This window comes from Pithys albifrons, chromosome 4, assembly GCF_047495875.1.
Source record: "Pithys albifrons albifrons isolate INPA30051 chromosome 4, PitAlb_v1, whole genome shotgun sequence".
Lineage (NCBI taxonomy): Eukaryota > Metazoa > Chordata > Aves > Passeriformes > Thamnophilidae > Pithys > Pithys albifrons.
The window spans coordinates 73432292-73452775 of NC_092461.1; the positions used below are offsets into that span (position 1 = coordinate 73432292).

The 20484-nt window shown below is 41.5% G+C and overlaps 1 protein-coding gene across 4 annotated transcripts; it reads right to left on the minus strand.

The window, feature by feature from the left end:
- Positions 1 to 7487: 7487 nt before the first annotated feature.
- On the minus strand, positions 7488 to 19273 carry RNF138 (ring finger protein 138). Of its 4 annotated transcripts, none has more exons than XM_071554607.1 (7): positions 18752 to 19255; positions 17741 to 17906; positions 16151 to 16266; positions 13222 to 13287; positions 12579 to 12684; positions 11679 to 11786; positions 7488 to 10333 (listed from the first exon to the last, which is right to left on the minus strand). In XM_071554607.1, the coding sequence occupies exons 1-7, from the start codon at positions 18862 to 18864 to the stop codon at positions 10262 to 10264; spliced, it is 747 nt and encodes a 248-aa protein (XP_071410708.1). In that variant the 5' UTR covers positions 18865 to 19255; the 3' UTR covers positions 7488 to 10261. The 4 variants fall into 4 exon arrangements, with proteins under 4 accessions (XP_071410708.1, XP_071410707.1, XP_071410710.1 ...); XM_071554606.1 differs by having other exon boundaries at positions 13222 to 13290; positions 18752 to 19250; XM_071554609.1 differs by lacking the exon at positions 7488 to 10333 and adding an exon at positions 15924 to 15982 and having other exon boundaries at positions 11697 to 11786; positions 13222 to 13290; positions 18752 to 19273.
- Positions 19274 to 20484: the final 1211 nt, after the last annotated feature.

Consider the following 20484-nt stretch of genomic DNA (forward strand, 5'->3'; position numbering starts at 1 on the left):
AATTTGCTGATGACACCAAGTTGGGAGGAAGTGTCGATCTGCTGGAAGGCAGGAGGGCTCTGCAGAGGGATCTGGATAGTCTTGAGAGATGGGCTGATTCCAATGGGATGAAGTTCAATACGGCCAAGTGCTGGGTCCTGCACTTTGGCCACAAGAACCCCATGCAGCGCTACAGGCTGGGCACAGAGTGGCTGGAGAGCAGCCAGGCAGAAAGGGACCTTGGGGTACTAATTGACAGGAAGCTCAACATGAGCCAACAGTGTGTCCAGGTGGCCAAGAAGGCCAGTGGGATCCTGGCCTGTATCAAAAATAGCGTGGCCAGCAGGACCAGGGAAGTGATCCTTCCCCTGTACTCTGCGTTGGTGAGGCCACACCTTGAGTACTGTGTTCAGTTCTGGGCCCCTCAGTTCAGAAAGGATATTGAGGTGCTGGAGCGAGTCCAGAGAAGAGCTACAATGCTGCTGAAGGGACTGGAGCACAAGCCATATGGGGAGAGGCTGAGGGAGCTGGGGTTGTTTAGCCTGGAGAAGAGGAGGCTCAGAGGTGACCTCAGCACTGTCTAGAACTACCTGAAGGGAAGTTCTAGCCAGGTGGGCGCTGGTCTCTTCTCCCAGGCACTCAGCAATAGGACAAGGGGGCACGGGCTTAAGCTCTGCCAGGGGAAATTTAAGTTGGATATCAGAAAAAAATTCTTTACAGAGAGAGTAATCAGGCATTGGAATGGGCTGCCCAGAGAGGGGGTGGATTCCCCATCCCTGGAGATTTTTAAATGCAGATTGGACGTGGCACTGAGTGTCAAGATCTAGTAAATGGACTGGAGTTGGACCAAGGGTTGGACTCGATGATCTCGGAGGTCTTTTCCAACCCAATTGATTCTATGATTCTATTCTATGATTCCATGATCCCTAGGACTGGACATTAGTGATGGTAACTGGACTGCATTAGGCAGGGATCTGCAGAACATATTCTGGCTTAGTTTCAAAACAAAGGAATTCAATTTGGATACTCCAAAAGTGCTCTGCGATGCAAACTAAAGCATGGTAGGGTAACCATGAAAAAGCATTAACACTTGCTTAAAAAATACACCTCCTGTTACAAATGAAAAGACTAATGCAACTGCATCCATTATTTCTTGATTATAGTACCTAACAAGGGTTTTCCTGAGATGGTGAACTCAAAAGAAATGGCACAAATTTGGTGTTACTACTTGGTGTTGGAAGAAAACTGCTTTTTCGCTTCTTTGGTCCTCTTTAGACACAAATAACACAATTGTGCTCTGTTCCCTCATCCCCACTTCTAAGACACATCAACCACTACTGAGACCTCGCAACAACTTCTTGTCAATCGTAAATAGAAGGATGAAGGGTTGTGTGAACCTCTGTGTCATGACCATTGCCACTCTCAAGACCGGCTAAAAAGTGAGTTATCTGAAGAAAATAGGTGTTGCTGTTGGAATGGGCATATAATGACACCAGGCAACGCACGAAAGGTAGATGCTAACCCTGCATTGTAAAATACAATTCCTATACCCATTCTTCCCCCAACTCACACTGCATTTTCATTAAATAAACTCAGAGTTTTGAAGCCTCAACCCATCATCTGGTGGGTATAATAAAACAAGATACAATGGAAAAATAAGCAGTATGTTAACAAGGGAACATCAGGTCTTTTAAGATAGAAGCTCCAGGTAGACATTTCAGTGTCACCCATGAAGTAGCATAATGGATTTTTTTAATATATGTTGAGGAGGAATAGATAGATGGGCAGTCTTCAGAAAGTTTTATTTCTATCTAATCATGGAAGATCTTTTTGACAGACCTTATCTACTTTTGTGACCACCGTTCAGGCAATATATCTACTCCTTATTTTCCTTAAGGGTTTTCCTGCTTCCTTAGAAGATGAAAATAGCCATATCAGACTTCTAAGACTAAGGCCCATAGTAAGAAATAACTGAGTATTACTGGAGATGAATTAATAAAGGATAGAGCAACTTATTTAAATAGATGGTGTGCATTTTCAGATGAACAAAAAGAATGGCAGTCTTACATTATGTTTTTATTCCACAGGGCATATATGTGGAGGAATACATCTGGTCCAGGTAGCTCAGCTTGCAAGCTGCAGACTGAGATGCAGACTGAAATGCCGACTGACGGAAAATTGGGAAAATTCCTTACCATTTAACAGCCACAAATAATGCATGTCCTTTCCTGACTGAGTCAGGGACCTATGGAACTTAAAGATGTTATTTCCATTACCATTTTGATCTGCAGGTAGACTCCACCAGTATTGTGATTGCAAGCTCCAAGTTTGAAGAAAAATAAAAACATTAAATGCAAAGGAGAAGGAGCAGGTCTTTAACTGGTCGATTGCTTTTTTCTTTCTTGCAATTCTTTGCCTTAAACATATTTCACAACTTTCATGGGTGCTAAGCTATCTTATGAGCCCTGAGTAACTGTAAGAGACACCTGCAAATCTGAGCTTTTGCCAGTCAATTAGATTTCTTTCCCTATAGACTCAAATGCTCCCATGCTGCTAGTAGAAACAGTGAAAAGACATCAGAATGTGTGGAGGAGCTTGCTGCAGATCTACTGCAGTGACCGCTCGAATCTCCTGCTGAGTTCACTTTGCAAGCACCAGACAAGTGGAGAGCACCACAGAAGCAGACTGCACATTTCCCTGGACAGGCATCGGCTCTTCATGCCTTCCCAGCAGCTCTGTTGCCTGCAGCTACTACTACAACAGTACACGCAAAAGATAACGCCGTGCTTACCCCTCGCCTTTCTGTAGAAGAAAGAACACACATCAGGCATCATCCAATAGAGCTGGCAAACATCACCTGTTTTACTCTTCTTTGTAAAGCTACATCTGTGGGTAATAATCTGGGAAGAGACTGAGGGCAGAGAGACTGAGAAAAACAAGTGAAGTATAAGAGGGCAAGAATGCTCTTTTATAAGTCAAAAGAACTTAACTTCAAAATGAAATATCAGTTACCTATAGGGAAATATAAACCCAAATAAAATTAGCTCTCTATATACAGTGATTTTCTAGAATTTTTGGTAGGTAGTTTCATATTTGAATAGTTTTGTTAATCTTCTGTAAGTCAGCATAAATGCTTTGGTAATTGTACTATAGGTATACTGCTCAGCAAACAAAGGTGATTCATGGTTGCTTGTTGACAGCTGGGTGGAACTTGTCTGATCATAAGTTTCAGTGTTAGCTCAAGTGATACGAATTCATTGCATAACACAGGTGCAGTTTTGCAGAACGTTACATATCCCACTTAAAAGTGCTTATAGACCAAATGTGAAAGAGTAGGAGAATGTTCAGATGGTCTACTACTCTCAGATAGTGGATTGTCCTTGCCCTGTCTCAAGCTTCCTGCACAAATTAGTTTCACTTTTTCAGTTATCTCCCAAACTGAGATAACACTGTAATAGTATCTTCTTGGCTGATGAGGCAAAAGCACCACTGAAAATACAAGTTATCAGATAAACAGGCAAGGTAAGAGACCCTCAGTCAAATCTAGAATGTTTCAAGTTGAACACCTAAATATTTCAAGATCGGAAACTCCAATGTTTACAATCCTAGTAAGTGTCATGTGGGATATAATCTAAGTGAAAATTAGGCAAGGTATCAAATACAAATGTTAAGTCTTCTTGCAGAAGAGCAAACAAGACATGGTTGCTTTGACTGAGACTTTATTTTAAAAAAATAATAAAAAATGCAGACCTTCAGTTTCTTCACACTGCTTAGCTAAAGCTAAATTTAAAAAAGCAAGGTTAAAAAGCAAAGAGCAGAAGCTTGGGTATAACATTGCATACCATTCTGCCCACTGCCACTTCAGACATACTTTAACCATTATTTTTTGTGTGAGAAAACAATACCTCATAAATTAAATGACTAGTCATACAGGATTACACCTCTCCCTCTCTCTCACAGAGATCTGAATCACATCTGACATGTTTTTACACAAATACATTTTACGGTAAATATGAATCAGATTACAGTGTGAAACAAGCTGTCACTGATAGGCAGCTACTACAGAGCTGCCTATCAGTAGCTGGCCACTAGGTATCACGCCACTGAAAAAACACACTCTAGGGATACTTGGCTCTTTCTCAGAAGATGGAGATAAGCATTATCTGGGACAATTCCTTTACTCATACCACAGGACTGTAGCAACCCCAAACTACTGTGAATGTTAGAGGGAATAACGACGCATACCTGCCCTGGGCACTGGGTGGACCTCACCACCGCAGCAGAGGGAATTAGTGAGGGCGATGACAACGGTACAGTTTCGGAAAGCAAGAAGTCAAACATCAGCACTACTCCCGTTGTCGCCCTCGCAGAATGCATCAGTCCTCAGCTGCCCCCGTGTGACTCCTGCCTGCATTACAGCGCCTTGGCTTTAAACGCCTCTGGAGACCGCCCTTGGGTAAGGGAAGGTCTGGCAAGTAAGTGCAGGAACGTATTATATTTTATGTTCACTCGTGAACTGGGGAGCACTCTGTTCTTCCCAGCGTGGAATCCCGGGAGAACACTGCTTACTTGCCTCAGATGATAAAGCACACAAGTAAATCTCTAAGTCTAAAGTTTTAAATTGTTAGAAATACTCTTTCTGTACTTTGGAATGACCTCAGCCAGTCTCTTAACCTGAAAAAAACAACGCCATTAAAAGATTTATTATATTTTATTAAATATCTGTATAGAAATCCCGTATCTAATAGTGTCTTTATTTAGAGAGTGCACAAGAATATTCAGTGCCCTCTTGTGGTTTGAGTTATGAAAGAAGAAAAATTCATGAGAGAAACTCCTCAAGTTTGATCAGTCTCACAACTGAGGTGGCACCTGAATCTCACCCTCTACAGCACTAAGGCCACAGCAGTTCCCCTGGAAAAAAAACATCCCATACTCTTCTGTACATACCTGCAGGAACAGAGAACCTCATGCACGGTTTTCTGAAAAGGAAGTGCTGTTATCATTAAAGAACTGGTCTTCATGAGATGATTTTATTTCAAACCTCATCCTAATCTCTCCAATTCAAAAAATAGATCCTTCCTTCCCTCAAGAAAACCATAAAGTAAACGCTTTAAAATGCATTCAAAAGTAATAAAAGCTGTCTGGTAAGACTTCCAGATTCTTTTCAAATACAAGCACATCCTGAAATATAAACTCCTCCAGCCACAGAAGTAAACATGTCTGGAGAACTCTGGAAATTATTGGTGCTAAGCTTCTTAGTTACTGTATTTACCCCTGAGGCCCACACCAGTCTTATATGAAAGGCACAGCCAGAGGAGCTTATAAAATATACAGAATATGAAACAATAATTATTAGCCAAGTAATATAATTGTAGCAGTTTAATTGCTGGCTACTTTAAAAGACAGAAAAGGGAGTGGGAGGGGAAAACACAGTATACATTTAGGAGAAATGCTGTCGGGAAATGCACAGAGAAGAAAACAGGCAAGGAAACACAGGAATAGGTTGCCTGGAGAAGCTGTGGATGCCCCACCCCTGTGGGTATTCAAGGCCAAGGTGGATGGAGCTCTGAGCAACCTGGTCCAATAGAAGGTCTCCCCTCTCTGTGGCAGGGGATTGAAACATGATCCTTTCCAACACAAACCACTCTATGAAAAAAAGAGACAGAAACACAACAGTAGACAATGAAAGTAGTAGTGAGAAGCACTTTTCCCAGTGACTAAGCAATCCCATAAAAACAGTATTCTGTTTCTAGGCCCTGGGAAATAACCCGCAGTTTCACAGAGCTGAAGAATGAGTCCTAAATGTATATGGAGTACTTAAGGCACAGATTTTAAATAGAATTAGATGCTTTCCATAGATGCATTTGGCAATGATTTCCTAACAGTTTGGGGAATGGTGGGGGAATAAATATGAAATCCACTTTCCTAGCTCTTTCCTGATCATGTCCACAAAAACAGAGATAAATATGACTTGGTGGAAAAAAAAGTTACAGCTAGAACAATTAAGAGATGAAAACCGGTCCTTCTCAAAGCAGACCTGGAGTAGGACAAGTACAAGAAACAGTACAGACCTACTTTACTCATGAGAGAAAAACCCCCATGCTTTGACCCTATTAAGAGACTGGTAATTCACTACGAAGTGGCAGCTTTAACATTATTGAAAAGCCTTCTCCTTGCAGATGCCCTGAATTTTGACTCCTACATGTTTTTAGATACAGTCACAACAGGACACAAAAGAAACCTGATCTCTAGAGCAAATGTACACTGTATTGAGAACACACTAAGCAGTTTTTGTGCCTTTCCATTGCTAGTTTCTCCAGTTCTAGAAGAAACCTGAAGATGTTTTTGTCAAATATTCTTGTAGCTCTTCTTGCCTGCAATAAGGCTGCCTTGGCTGTCAGATTCTGCAGTCATTTCACAAATGAGAGTGTTTATCAGACATGGCAAAGTGCACATCTCTTAACCGTGTCCATGAATTGATGTGTCCGTTTCTGCATAAAACAAAGATACAAAAAATACACTATCCATACTCTTTCATAGCAGAGTCCTCAGAGACATTTCACCAGACTCAAAAGCCAAATCTAAAAAGAGGGACCCAGGAATGCTTCCCAAATACTTAGAAAACCTTCTAGCCCTGACTACCTGTCGAAGATGACCTGAGTGCACAAAAGTCCTACTCTCTCCCTAGGAATGAAGCCCTGGCTTAGGACTGGAGCAGGACAAAGGGCAGTTTTACAAAGCTCCAGCATCCTATAGCTAAGCTACTGCCAATGAGAACCACACACATGGAGTACCTTCTCCGAAGTACTGAAATATTAATTGCTGTAGTAAAATAAAATCAAATGAAATCTCTAATAAAGGGCTTATAAACAGATTTAGAAAATACAGTGGTTTATTTAGTGATCAGAAAATTAGATTTTGTGGGGAAAAATAAACTAACAAAAAGGAAATTTACATAATTTTGTTTCATTTCTGTTGTTCAAAATAACATATTAATTCAATTTCATAACTGTATTATCATCTGTATGTCCTTAGAATGTAAAAGCACAAGTAGCCAAAGGGTTTTTCATCTCAAAAACACAGTGCAGAAGGATAAATCATCTACCTGCCACCTGGCTGGACCAAATTTGCAACCAGCCCAAACTTACCAACAATTCTTTCCTCAGAAAAGCATTAACTTTTCTCAGTAAGTCTACCTGTAAATAACAAGGTTTGCTAATGGCCCTGAGTGCTGCACACTTCTTTCCCTTTCCTTTTAAGATGTTATTTCTGTATTAACATTACATGGTACAGCAACTTACAAACACAGAAGGGAGAAAACCAACATAAAATAAATTTTGGCCAAATTACCATCTTTTCTGCTTTCTGGAAATAGAAAGATGAGATAGAAGGTAACTTGTCAGCTGACAGATGGACGATGAGTCACAACTCATCAGTTCCAGGAGCACACATGCCATTTTAATAGTTCACAGTGTGAAGGCATACAATTGACCACATCTGAAAAGAAGTAGCACCAAGGGAACTAATCATCTTTATTATGCAACAAAAAGACAAACAGAAAATAAAATACTTTAATAGGAGAAAATACAGAAGGTACAATTCTAACATAATGTAACATATTGAAACCATACATAATGCAACATGAACATGAAAACATTGCTAAATAGCAATCTTCTAGTAAAGATTGCATGTTTCGAGCGTCACCCATCACAAATGCACAGCTTTTTGTGCATATCTGAGTTTCAGTGAGAAAGATCATGACCAGCAGCAAATATTTAAATAGTTTAGTTTTCTTTAAATGCTTACCTAGTGAATGTATTGGATGCAATTGCTTCATATTAAAAGTACAAAATCCTAAGCAAGGCTGTGCCTGCCAATACAGATTTTAAATAATGAGGATAAACATTTTGCAAGAGTTTTTTTTACTATTGCATTAATACACATTTTTGCTTTAAAATGTGTATTCAAATCTCTCAACATTTAAACATAATAGAATGCATAGTAACTATGCATCAAGTGACAGCTAATTATTGCTATAAAGAAATAGCTTCCCAGAGTTTTAAAATAGATGTTATTTTACTTGCAACTCTCAAGATATGTTCAAGTAATAGAAATAACTAGTTCCAGTGTCCATGAGGCATTCAGAATCTGTATTGGCTGTAGGCATTTATTGCCAGATCATATAAATATTTAATTGATACTTTTAAAAAAGTTAACTAAACTTACATGTAACTGAAACCCCTTAGGAAATGTATGCAGTAATAACTCACCACAGTACATATTTTTACTTCAAAAAGGTAAAACTTCAGCATCAGGCTACCTTGAAGTTCCTTTCTGTCTAGAGGCACTGTCTCATAGTTGGCTTTACAGAGCAAAAGAGAAAGCAAAAATCTAAATAATATTTCCTGTTGGATCAGTGAACCACTTCAAATCAGTATATGGTCACAAAGCACTAGAGCTAACAGACAAGTGAGAATACACAGGCAGGAGTATGGGGGCAAATAGGGAAGTTGGAATACAAGATCGAAGTGTGGTCTTCTGTCAAAATACTGCAGCTAGATGGTAACAAAATGCAAGAAATTTCACGTTGTTATAAAAAGGATATAACACTCAGACACTTCTGAAATGGACAACTTTCTCTGTATTTTAGACAGCAATGCCTTCAGGAATGTTTTACACTCTCAAAAATGTGAGCTAGAGAAGTCAAGTTACAATGTATAGTGGTTTAGTTCCAACACTCAATAAATTAGAACTAAGATTCAATTCTGAAACCCCTAACATTGCAGAATGAGGCATTTCAACCTTACCAGTTTTGGAGTATGAAATATCCCGGTATTTAAAGAATAACCAAAACGTATGTTTGGAAACCAAATTGGAGGCAAGGCATAAGAAGCAGATTGTACTTTGGCTGCACAACTGATTACCACACGCACGTCACCAGCTAGACTGAGAAAATTACTGGGGATGTTTTCCACCACATATGCAACACTCAGTAAGAACAATAGCTGGCAATGGGTGATGGCAACACAGGATGAAGAGTCAGTTCTAGATGGTATATGCTCAAAACAGTTTCTATTTAAACCTCCCTAATGGATGCTGTGCAGCCTTCTTTCCCCTCCTCCACTTCAGTATTAAATAAAAGATCTTAAAACTCTTTTACAACTGGATTTTTTTTGCTCTATTTTCTCTTTTCAAGCAATGGTCTTGCTGGCAATGTGGAAATCTAGACTAGGAACTCATTGGTAACTATTTTAGAGCAAGTTGTTTCTTCTGCACTGTTTTCTCAAGCCTTTGGATCCAGAAAATGGACATGTTTTAAACAGCTCTACGAAAATAAACAAGTTCATTTCTGAGTGTTGGTAGCTATGAAGCCAATTAGTTATTTAGCTACACAGCCTTTCATGAAAGACAGGGCAGACCAAACTTCAATTCCAAATGCAACCACAGGAATTCTTAAAAAACTCCGACCAAATGAAAAACTACCTGGTCACAGTCATAGACCAAAAAATTACGTCATAGACCAAAAAATTACACCTTTTGCACATCACCTTTGCTCAGAAATGATGTAATCAAAATTGCTCATAAAATATGTCATCTTTCTTAGCAGTTAGGAGTACAGGGAATACTCCACATTGGTCACATTAGTAAGCAAGCACCCTATTTCAGTTATGCTCCAAAATGGGAAAAAATAGGTGTAGTTATTCACAGGCAATGGCATCATTCTTTCTCCATGAAAGCTGAAAGAAGGTCTGCTCTGCGTTGATGATCTATAGAAAATATTTTCATTTTTTTAGCTGTTATTTTCAGTCACATAGCAACAGTAAAAAATTAATCACAACATCAAATAAAATTTGTCCTTAGAAGGAAGAGAAACAAATAAATAATTATCTCAGATACCTCAGGAGACAGCTGAACATAAACAAACTCAACAGTGCAACAGAGCATCCTTGATGTCTTTCTAAAGATACTTTTAAAGTTGGTTTTGGTGAATTAAAATACCCTACATTAATCATAGAAACAGTGTAATTAACAGAGTAGTAAAGGTTAGAGAAAATCAAGACAACAGTGAAAAGTTCCAAAAAGGTCCCTAATTCCACAGGGACAGATCTCAGTAAAGATGTCAAGCTTTAGTTTCAGCAAAATCATTTATCCAAAGTCCTTACCAGTGTGAAAAAAGTTTAGCCCGAAAAGTGGTTACTGAATACCATGTTTATTAATATACAATTCAGATCACCAGCAGAAGGAATTTTTCTCGGAGATGATCAGGAAGATGAAAGGGGCTCTACTTTAGAAGTTCACGACAGGATTCTTGAACCGCATTTTGGTATTGGGCTTCTTCATCAAGCTGGAGATTCTAAACAAAATGAAAACATCATCAAAATGGACAAATACTCAAGATGCATCACAGTCATTTGTTTAATCATTCATCTTCCAAATTTTTACATAGGAATTGGCACCTAGATGAAGACTCTTCATCTTTCTGTGTACTGGATGATTGTTTATGTTGCACAGTATCTTTTATTGAATGGAATCCCAAGAGACACTTGATACAGGAGAAGAATCAGATGAGTGGGACAAGGCTCATTAAGCAGAAGGGTTCGTCTTCTCTCCCTTGCTCAACTCCATTATGGAACAGCCAGCTCAGGAAAGCTGACTGTCATGCAATTCTTATAACAGGGCTTCTAACCAGCCAGAACATTCTCCATTAATAAAAACATGAACCCCAGACAACAGTAATCATAAATTGTTGAGAATATACGGCTTAAAATGAGAAAGCAAACACAGATCACAAAAGATGTGTGGTTAATCCTGCTACTTTTGCAGAACTATCTTCTGGGTACTCTATTACTTCCAGGAGCAATACATCCTTTTTGTGCAATTCTGGCAGTTTCCCTAAGTCAGAATGCCTGTCACCAGTTTTACATCATCAAACATGTAAGATGGATGCACAGTGAAGGGTCCGATCCTCTGTATCAAACTCCCAGCTCTTCATGCCTTTATCAGAGATCACTCAGCTCAGAGAATAATATACATCGTCTTTGCCATCTTGAACCAGTGAGGCTGCCTATGCCTCAAATACTATGTCTGTCCCACACAAAGCTCAAGAAGCACACCCCAAAGCCTGACAACCTCCAGAGAAACTACAAGTCAAACTCTCCAGCTCTCTGAACCCACAGGTGGAACCCAACAGGTTGGCTTCACTTACAAATCAGCTACTGACTATATCTGAAAGAAGGCAACCTAAACACCAATTTAATGACACATCTCTTTTTCAGTATCTCCTACAACATACTAGAAAAGAGGCTGTAGCAGCAGGATCGGCTAGTCAAGCTGTACTCTGAGTACCAAGATTATGATTTAGCAATTTCTACCACAGTAGCATCTATTGTATTTACCCAAGAAGCAGCAGTAATAAACTGTTGTAATAAACACAGTAAAAGCAATAAATACTTCCAATTGAGAATACCAAGCTAAAGACTTAAGTCAGTTTGGGGCAGTTTAGCTACTGACAACATCTATACTCAGTGGCACTTCATGTTGCTAATAGAAAGTTTAAGAACAGACAGGTCAACTTCTGAGTTCCAGAGTAGGAACATGGCATGTCCAGGGCACAAGGTTCGTACAAATTTTTATTTCGCATTTTTATTTATTAAAAAATAAGTTATTATTTATTCCCCGCATCAAATTAAAAAGCTTACCACAAATTCTCCATAGTCAAATCGGTGTCTTAGATTTAGGTGGCCAACAAGATTTCTAGTAACCTGGTTAGTATCTGCCCAAGGAAGAGATACACAAATAGGACAGATCTGAATTTGGGGAGGGAGGGGAAAGAGAGAGAGAATTAAAAACAAATGTTATTGGTAATACAGAATGCATTAAAGATGTGTTGTACAAGAATAACTAGTTTATTACTCATCCACTACCAAAATACAGTAGAGATGTGAACATCAAATCATAGTTCTCAGTGTGCTTTTTCCTCAATTGTATAACATTCAAAAACTTCATTTCAACTTGCCAGCTTTCTGAAGTGTTTCGCTTAGGAGTGGAAGATTATCACATCTGTCTGACACAGTCAAGTTACAAAAGAAAGTGATTACTGCATCCTACTCATTGTTTGGGAGAATCTTCATACAACTGAAATGATCAAGTAAGTCGAAAGGAAAAATAACACACCATATACAGATGAAAAGAATAGAAAACCAAACAGATTTTTCTCCTTTAGACTTTCCTCCTTTGATTACACCTTATTTTTCAAGTAACTGTAGGTTTCATGTGAAACAATAGTTACATTACAAATGGGATTCTATAGAAACAGATCTGAACTACTAAATTAAGAAGAGTTCAGGTTCAAAAACTGAGCTTGTTTCACATCAAGCTACATGAGGTAGCTCAGTCAGAAAAGCCTTAGAACCAGCAGGCTGGACATGAAATGTTTTCACATAGGAGTCACTCCAAGTTAAATGCATTGCATGTAGTATATTGTCTTTCTCAGACCACAGTGATTGTTACAGACATAAAGCAGCTACTGCACATTTAAAATTGTCCACATAATTATACTGAAAGTAGCTTAAGAAACATACATAAGCAACTCTACTTACCACAGGAACCGTCTGAATAAGATGTCTATTATTACAGTGATCCAGCAAGCGTTGTCTGGTAAAATTGGCTTCCTGACACAGGGGGCATTTGAAGGTTGGATGTCCACTGTAAACAGAAATATGCAGTTATTAAAAAGAAAAGAGAGTTTTAGAAACACTGTTACAGCCAGCTTAATTCATCTGTTATCTCCTAATTGTTTTCCCTTCTTTTCATAAAAGCAATTAAAAAACCCACACACCCTTCCTGACATAGCAGCAGATCTTATGCAGCTCCAGTGCTACTTCCAAATTGCAAATTTAAGGCACATTTTTAATTTGTATTGCTAAATGCATTACTCTGAGAATTGGGCTTCAGAAAATTACTTGGTTCCAATTGCAGCTACACCCTGTTCTTACTTTCTGGTAACATCTTTTAGTGAAAACCTTCAGGAAAGTACTAAAACCCCCAAATTCTAACGTACACATGCACATTTAGAAGAAACTACAGGATTATTTTAATACAACTTCTTGAAGGTGTTTGTGTGTGGGTTTTTTTGCTTTGTTTGGTTTGGGTTCTGCTTTTGTGTTTTTAAGTCAGTAGAAGCTTGAACTGCGACTACCTGGATCTATTTTAGTAACACCCATAGAGAAATAAGCAGCCTACCTAGTTTCTCCTTGAAGTATTTGACTATTAGCCATCTCGCCATTATCAGATATTGCATCACTCCTGCTACTTTAAATGAAAAAAAAATCAGCAATGAAACTACAGAGCATTTTACTCCACTATGAAAATTTTAAAAGTTTAACAGTAAGGGGGGTAGGGGAAAAAAAATCCAGTAAGTCCTATGAATTTCAAGGCAACATACAATGGCACATATACTTTCACAACTTTTCCTTTAGGTCAAGATATGTCTCAGTATTTACAGAATCACAGAATCATCAAGGTAGGAAGAGACTTTCAAGATTATCTAGTCCAAGTCTAAGTCCAGCACCACCATAATCAATCCTAAATCATGTACCCATGTGCCACATTCTGACACATCTTAAAACACTTCCAGAAGCAGTGACTCCACCACCTCCCTGGGCAACTTTTTCCAACACCTAACCACTCTTTCAGTGAAAAAAACTCATTCTAGTATCTAATCTGAACTTCCCCTGACACAACTTAAGGCCATTTCTTCTTTTCCTTTCATTTGAGACATGGCAGAAGAGGCCAACCCACATCTCACTGCAACCTCCAGTCAGGTTGTTCTAGAGACCAATGAGGTCTCATGTGAGCCTCCTTTTCTATAAGCTAAATAACCCCAGCCCACTCAGTCACTCCTCACAGGATTTGTGCTCCAGACCCTTCATCACCTTCCTTGCTCTTCTCTGGACATGGTCCAGCACCTCAGTGTCTTTCTTGCAGTGAGGAGCCCAAAACTGAACACAGAATTCAAGGTGTGGCTTCACCAGTGCCAAGTACAGGGGGACAATCACTTTCCTGATCCTGCTGGCCACACTATTTCTGATCCAAGCCAGGATGCCACGGGCATTCTTGGCCACCCAGGCACACTGATGGTTCGTGTTCCGCTGCTGTCAACCAGCACCCCCAAGTCCCTTTCCTCCAGGTACCTTTACAGCCACTCTTTCCCAAGCCTGTAGCACTGACTGGGGCTGTTGGGACCCAAGTGCAGGACATGGCACTTAACCCTGCTGAACCTCACACACTTGCCCTCAGCCCACTCATCAAGTCTGTCAAGGTCTCTCTGCAGAGCCTTCCTACCCTCCAGCAGATCAATACTCCCACCCAACTTGGTATCTTGGTACACTCTCATCCAGATCATTGATAAACATGCTAAACAGGATTAGCCCCAAACTGAGCCCTGGGCAACACCACCAGTGACTGAATGCCAAGTGGATGTAACTCCATTCACCACCACACTCTGGGCCTGGCCATACGGGCATTTTAATTTAGAGAACAGTGCACCTGTCCAAGCCATAGGATGCCAACTTCTCAAGGAGAATACTGTGGGAGATGGTGTCAAATGCTTTACTGAAGTCTAGACAGACAACATCCACAGTCTTTCCTTCACCTGCTAAGCAGGTCACTTTGTCACAGAAATAGATCAGATTGGTCAAGCTGCACCTGACTTTCGTAAACCTATGCTGGCTGGGCCCGATCCCCTGGTTGTTCTGCACATGCCACATAATCGCACTCAGAATGATCTGCCTCGTGACCTTCCCTGGCACTGAGGTCAGTCTGACAGGCCTGGAGCTCCCTGGATCATTCTTCTGATCCTTCTTAGAGATGGGCACCACATTTGCTAATTTCTGGTCAACTGGGACTTCTCCAGATAATTTAGTTACCATGGTGATCCTTGGTGGAATATTACACAACTTTACAGGAAAATGCTGTATAATACAACAAACACTTAGTCAACAAGAATGGTAATGGAGATGACTGCCAATAACCCCAGAACCATCACAAACTATATGAATGTAAGACAGGTAGCACTTTCCAAGTTTTTTGACTTAGGATTTAACTGCCATGTGTTTATACAGATAATTTACAACATTCAACTACAATAAGGAAAGTTCCTTATGCTGAACACACAACAAACTTACTTCCTAAACTAAGAGTAACAAAGAGGAACATTTAAAGAAGTAAATTTGACCATATATGCACCAATAGCTAAGCCAGAAGAAACTGTCACAACATGCTGATCCTACTAAGAACAGGAATATTTACAGTCACAAATATGGTCACAGCATTTTTTTTATACATCTGTGATATCATAAGCATGAAGATTCTACTGTGGCATACTCAATAAATAGTGATGTAACAATACCCAAACACATTGGTGAAACATTGCTGCAGCTAATTCTGGTAACAGCTTCAACCTTCAATATACTGATGGGTTGAAAATCGAACAGAGGGAAGTTCAGACTGCTAAAAATAGAAAATCGATGACAAAATAAAGTAAATAAAGGACAGAATATATGTAAAAAACTCTTTGAAAGTAACATGTAAAAAATTCTGAAAAAATAACCAAAAATCCCTAACCCCAACCATCACCGAGAATGTATGAAAAAAAAGTTCTTTAGCTTTACTGCCTGAAAACAAATGGTGTCATTTGATTTTATGGTGTCTAATATACTGAACTTCCTTGCACATTTCAGAAGAAATCTGTTCAAAATAAATTCATTCAGAAAGCAAAAGCTTGCACAGTAATGTTTTGAAACAGGATACCCACTAAAACAAACTTAGGAAGGGGAGGGGGAATAAAAATAGACAGGAACTTCCCCGGAGGTAAATATTATGTTACAAATTAAGCTGCTCAAATGCTGTCAAGGCAAGGAAAGCAAGCTACAAATATTAAATACTTTTAGGAGAGTCTCTAGAAGACATTCCAAAGCCATCGTGCAGAAAGGTTTTCTTCTGTCTGCTAAGAGTAAAGAAAAAAATCCTGAAAAACTCGAATTTGAAGCACAAAAACATGCACAATAATTATTGCAAAAACAAAGAATTCCCTGGAAGAAAATACTTTCCATGGGGAGAGGGGGTGGGGAAAGAAGATGATGAATTGTTATACATAGAACACCCTGATTACCTGTTCCCTGTTGAATCTTGGGAAATCTGTAAGTTTGGAATAATTGAAGAAACACCATATTCATCCTGATACTTCTTACACGTTTTATAATGCTGTCTCATCCACGAAAATCTAACCTGAAAATGAAATGCCAAATTACTGAACTCATACTAAACAATCCAAGGACAGAGGGAAGAGATAATTCTGCTAACAGAAAGCGATGCATGCAGGAATTATATAAACATGTGCAGCAGAAACCAGAACTTGTGTCTCCCCTATGAGCAGGAACACTTGCTTCACCAATACAACACCTTTGATTCCTCTTTCCTTAGAGCCTCTGTCACCCTTTGAGACTGGTGAACAATCGTCATTCCCAGCCCCAAATTGCCGAGCATCTGAGGGCTCTGTCAGGGGTGAAAGATGTGAGTAAACACCATTTCACTGAAACAAAGTCACTGGAACTGCACCTCTCAGACCCAGGATCAACAACTGATGAGCTACAACAAAGAGGGGCCATGAGGGGATAAGCACCACTTCAGTCTTCTCTGGCCTGCTGCTCCCTCATGCAGAGGAACTTTTTCTTTTTGAATTAGGTGTACTCATTTTCTCTTGGAGAGGGGAGGGGAAAAAATAGGTGAAGGAACACCAACTTGATGCTGCCTATCCACCTTTAATTCAAGGTAAGACAATGAGTTACTTAGATTTGTCAGAAGACAGCTGTGTTGGACATGTCCCAACTCAGAATTTCAGGTACAACAGCACTTCAGAAGGTGCTCACAGGTTTAGAGGCTGAACAAGATCATATCTCACATGCCTGTGCCTGAATTCCTTTAAGGTTCTTCTGTTTGGTTCTTCCTTCCAGTTTACCAGCTTCCTATCACTTTCTTTTTCCCTGCTTTTCATGGTAACGAACTGTGAAGATCCACTAGTGTTAATCTTCACATGGGCAGAAATAAGTCCCAAGTGAAATGAAACAAATATGAAGACTACCTGGATCCAGTGCAATCTTTATAAACGAAACGTGTGGCTGAAATCCTGCATCCATTTTTACCAGAAGAGAGATTACTCTTGGGTTGAGTGGGGGTCAGGATTTCACCCAAAGTTCTGAAAATAATGACCCCTTTGTAAGGGAAACGAAGGGAATGTAAAAAGGCTGATGAGGAAGGAGGAAGTTACATATGATCTTATATGCACTGTAAGTAATCAATTCACTTTTTTTTGTTTGTTTTAAATTAAGTTTTATAGCGGCTCTACACACTTTCATTTCCATTCTGAAAGTTTCGGAGGTTTTCCATGTATCTGCTACTTTCACGTTCAGCTCCCTGGCTTTTGTTTTGCCAGTTGTATAGCTATATCCAGTTTTTCCACCTTTTTTGAGAAAAACTGGCACTTCACTTAAAATGCCTTTATTGACAATTCAAGACACTCTTTCAGTTTACATATTAGGTACAGGTGAGGCACTGCATACCCAGCATATGCACGTGCCATACAAAGCTAAGTTCAAACTGCTATAAGCTCTTTAGCCCTAAGACAAGAATGACACACACTGCAAGTGTGTCTGAACAAAAATAAGAAAAATGTATTCAACTTTTTTTTTAAGTTTTACTCTACCTGCGTCTCACAGTATTTACAGACCCCAGAAGCTTTCTTCATACTGTTTTCAACATCTAGAGCCCTTTTGGGATACGTTCTTTCTTTTTTAGTCACGCTCCCCCGGCAGAGAGGACAATGTGTTCCACTTTGTCTTATAGCTGTCAAGAAGCACTTCCTGCAAAACCTAAATTAAAAAGTTACCACAAACAAAGGTTAGCAAATGTGCAGTGAGATACTTTGTCCTTGAAGAGAGCTGGTGATTGTTGAGGAAAAAAAGATACTTCGCAGTAATAGTCTACTGAATACAAATACTGAATTCTTGATAAGAAAATAGAAACAATGATGCTTACAAAGAAGAGTATGGAAACTAGGGGAACTTGGCAATGCAATTTAGGTAAAGCTCTTACTATATATTGACTAGTGTTTCCGAGCTGCACATCAGATTGATCATTAATTAGATATGAAATGGTACAGCAAGCACGTGATATTGGACAATCTTATCAGAGGAACTCCTGTTTATTGTCCCTAAGCAGAGCCAAAAACACTGCCAAAGCTTCATTCAGCACGCGTTTCCAGAGACCTCAGTGCAGCGGCTTTTGCAGCTCTTTCCTCACGGACCAGCTGCCAAAACTATTTTGCTTTTCTACAAAGTAGCACGGTGTAATCAAGAGTCCCTCTGGAAAAAATAATGCTGAATAGACGAACTGAAAAGAGAAAAACAACTCATACTATAGTCCTTGTTTGAAAAGGGGAAAACCATTAAGTTAAAAAACGTGAGTGCAGCTCGGGGGTGCAGTGAAACTCGCCCACCCCCGACCAGACCCCGCCGGGGCTCTCCCCAAGCGGCCACTCCGCGTCGGCTACAAAAGAAAGAGGCGAAGGGAGGCTGGGGCAGCACTGGGCTCGACATCCTCGCAGCCAGAGGCTCCAGGCCGAGGATCCGAGCGGGGGGAGCAGAGGAGCACAAGGCGGAGAACCGGAGGAGGCGAGGAAGGGACTTGGGAAGGGGCGGGGGGCCGGGATACTCACACGTGCCGGCAGTTAGCGGTCCTTACGGGCGTTTTGAACACCTCCTGGCACACCGGGCAGTAAAAATCATCCTCTCTGAAGCACGACGGGGCCGCCGCGGGCCCCTCCGCCATGGAAACACGTCAGGGCCTCTCCGGCAGGATCGGAGACGAGGGACAAGCCACGCCCCGGCGGCCTGAGGAGCGCCCCGCCCCGCTGCCTGGGGCGCTGGGAGCGGATCGCTGGGGGCACCGGCACCGGGGGGCACCTGGGTGGGATCCCGGCCGAGCTGCGGCGGCGGAGCCGAGCGAACCCGGCCTGCGCTGCGCCAGCCGCCCCCCACCCTTCGCCCCTCCTCCGGCCCGGCCGGGGCAGCCCCGCCCCGGCTCTACCTGCCGCTGCCCGGGCAGGACGCAGGCGGCGGCTCCGGCCGCTCTCCCGGCGGCACCCGGGGGGCAGGGGCGGGGCCCGCGTTGCCATGGCGATCGCCTCCCGCCCCGGCGGCGCCGCTACGACACGGCGGGGCCGCCCCGCTCCGCCCCGGCCCGGCCGGGGGACGGTTCCCTCCACTCCCCGCTTCGCTCCGCCCCAGGCGGGGCGGGGGGGTTTCCTCCTCTCCCCTCCCCTCCCCGCTCCGCTCCGCCCCGGTCGGGGGGTTCCCTCCCCTCCAGCTCCGCCCTGGCCGGGGGGTTTCCCCGCTCCGCCCCGCTGGGCCTGGCCCTGCTGCGGGCGCCTGGGCAACCGCCAACAGCGGCGTTTGCCGGCACCTTCTGCGCAGCGAAACCGCGGCTGCCCCTATTTTCCTTTATTTCTAGATCCACTTGTCCAGAGAACAGCAGTGAAGCTGGTGAAGGGTCTGGAGCACAAGTGCTGTGAGGAGCTGCGGGTCTTTGGCCTGCAGGCTACGGAGGGACCTCATCACTGAACAGCTCCCCGAAGGGAGGGTGTAGCTGGGTGGGATCGGTTTCTACCCTCAGGCAACCAGAGACAGGACATGGCCTCAGGCTGAGCCAGGCGAGGTTCAGGCTGGAATTTCTTCCCAGAAAGCGTGATTAGTTTGTCCAGGGAGGTGGTGGAGTCACCATCGCTGGAGGTACTTAAGGAAAGACTGGACATGGCACTCCGTGACATGGTCTGGTTGATATGGTGGCGATCCGTCATAGGGTGGACTGGATTATCCCAGAGGTCTTTTCTGACCTGAGTATGTGATTCTGTGACTAGTAGTAGTGGTGAGTTTATGCAGTAGTTCTAGAGTGGTATTACTGATATTTGGGGCAGAATTTCAGTGTCCTGAGTGATCCTGAGCAAAAAAAGAAAAAAAAAAAGGCAAAACAAAACCACGATCTTATTTCAGTGGTGTGACCATGCACTTTTCTTCCAGATAAGGAATTTTAAGAATATCAATCTAGCAGTTTAGAGGTGACAAGAGATTTCTCCAGGTAAGAGGAGACTTTGGACCTGTTAAGCACATCTAGGACTGACCTCATTTGGACATAACCCTTGACATATGAACAACAAACCAAATGTTGGAAATTATTTAAAAATAAATGGATTTGTAGAGAGTATATCAATTAATTTGTGAAGGTTGTAATTATACTAAGTCTAAGATTCAGGCTAAACCTGGTCACTTGTGCAATATCATGGAATCATAGAATGGTTTGAGTTGGAAGGAACCTTAAAGGTCATCTAGTTCCAAGCCCTCTGGGAGGAGACACCTTTTGCTAGTCCAGCTCGCTCAGAGCTCCATCCAACCT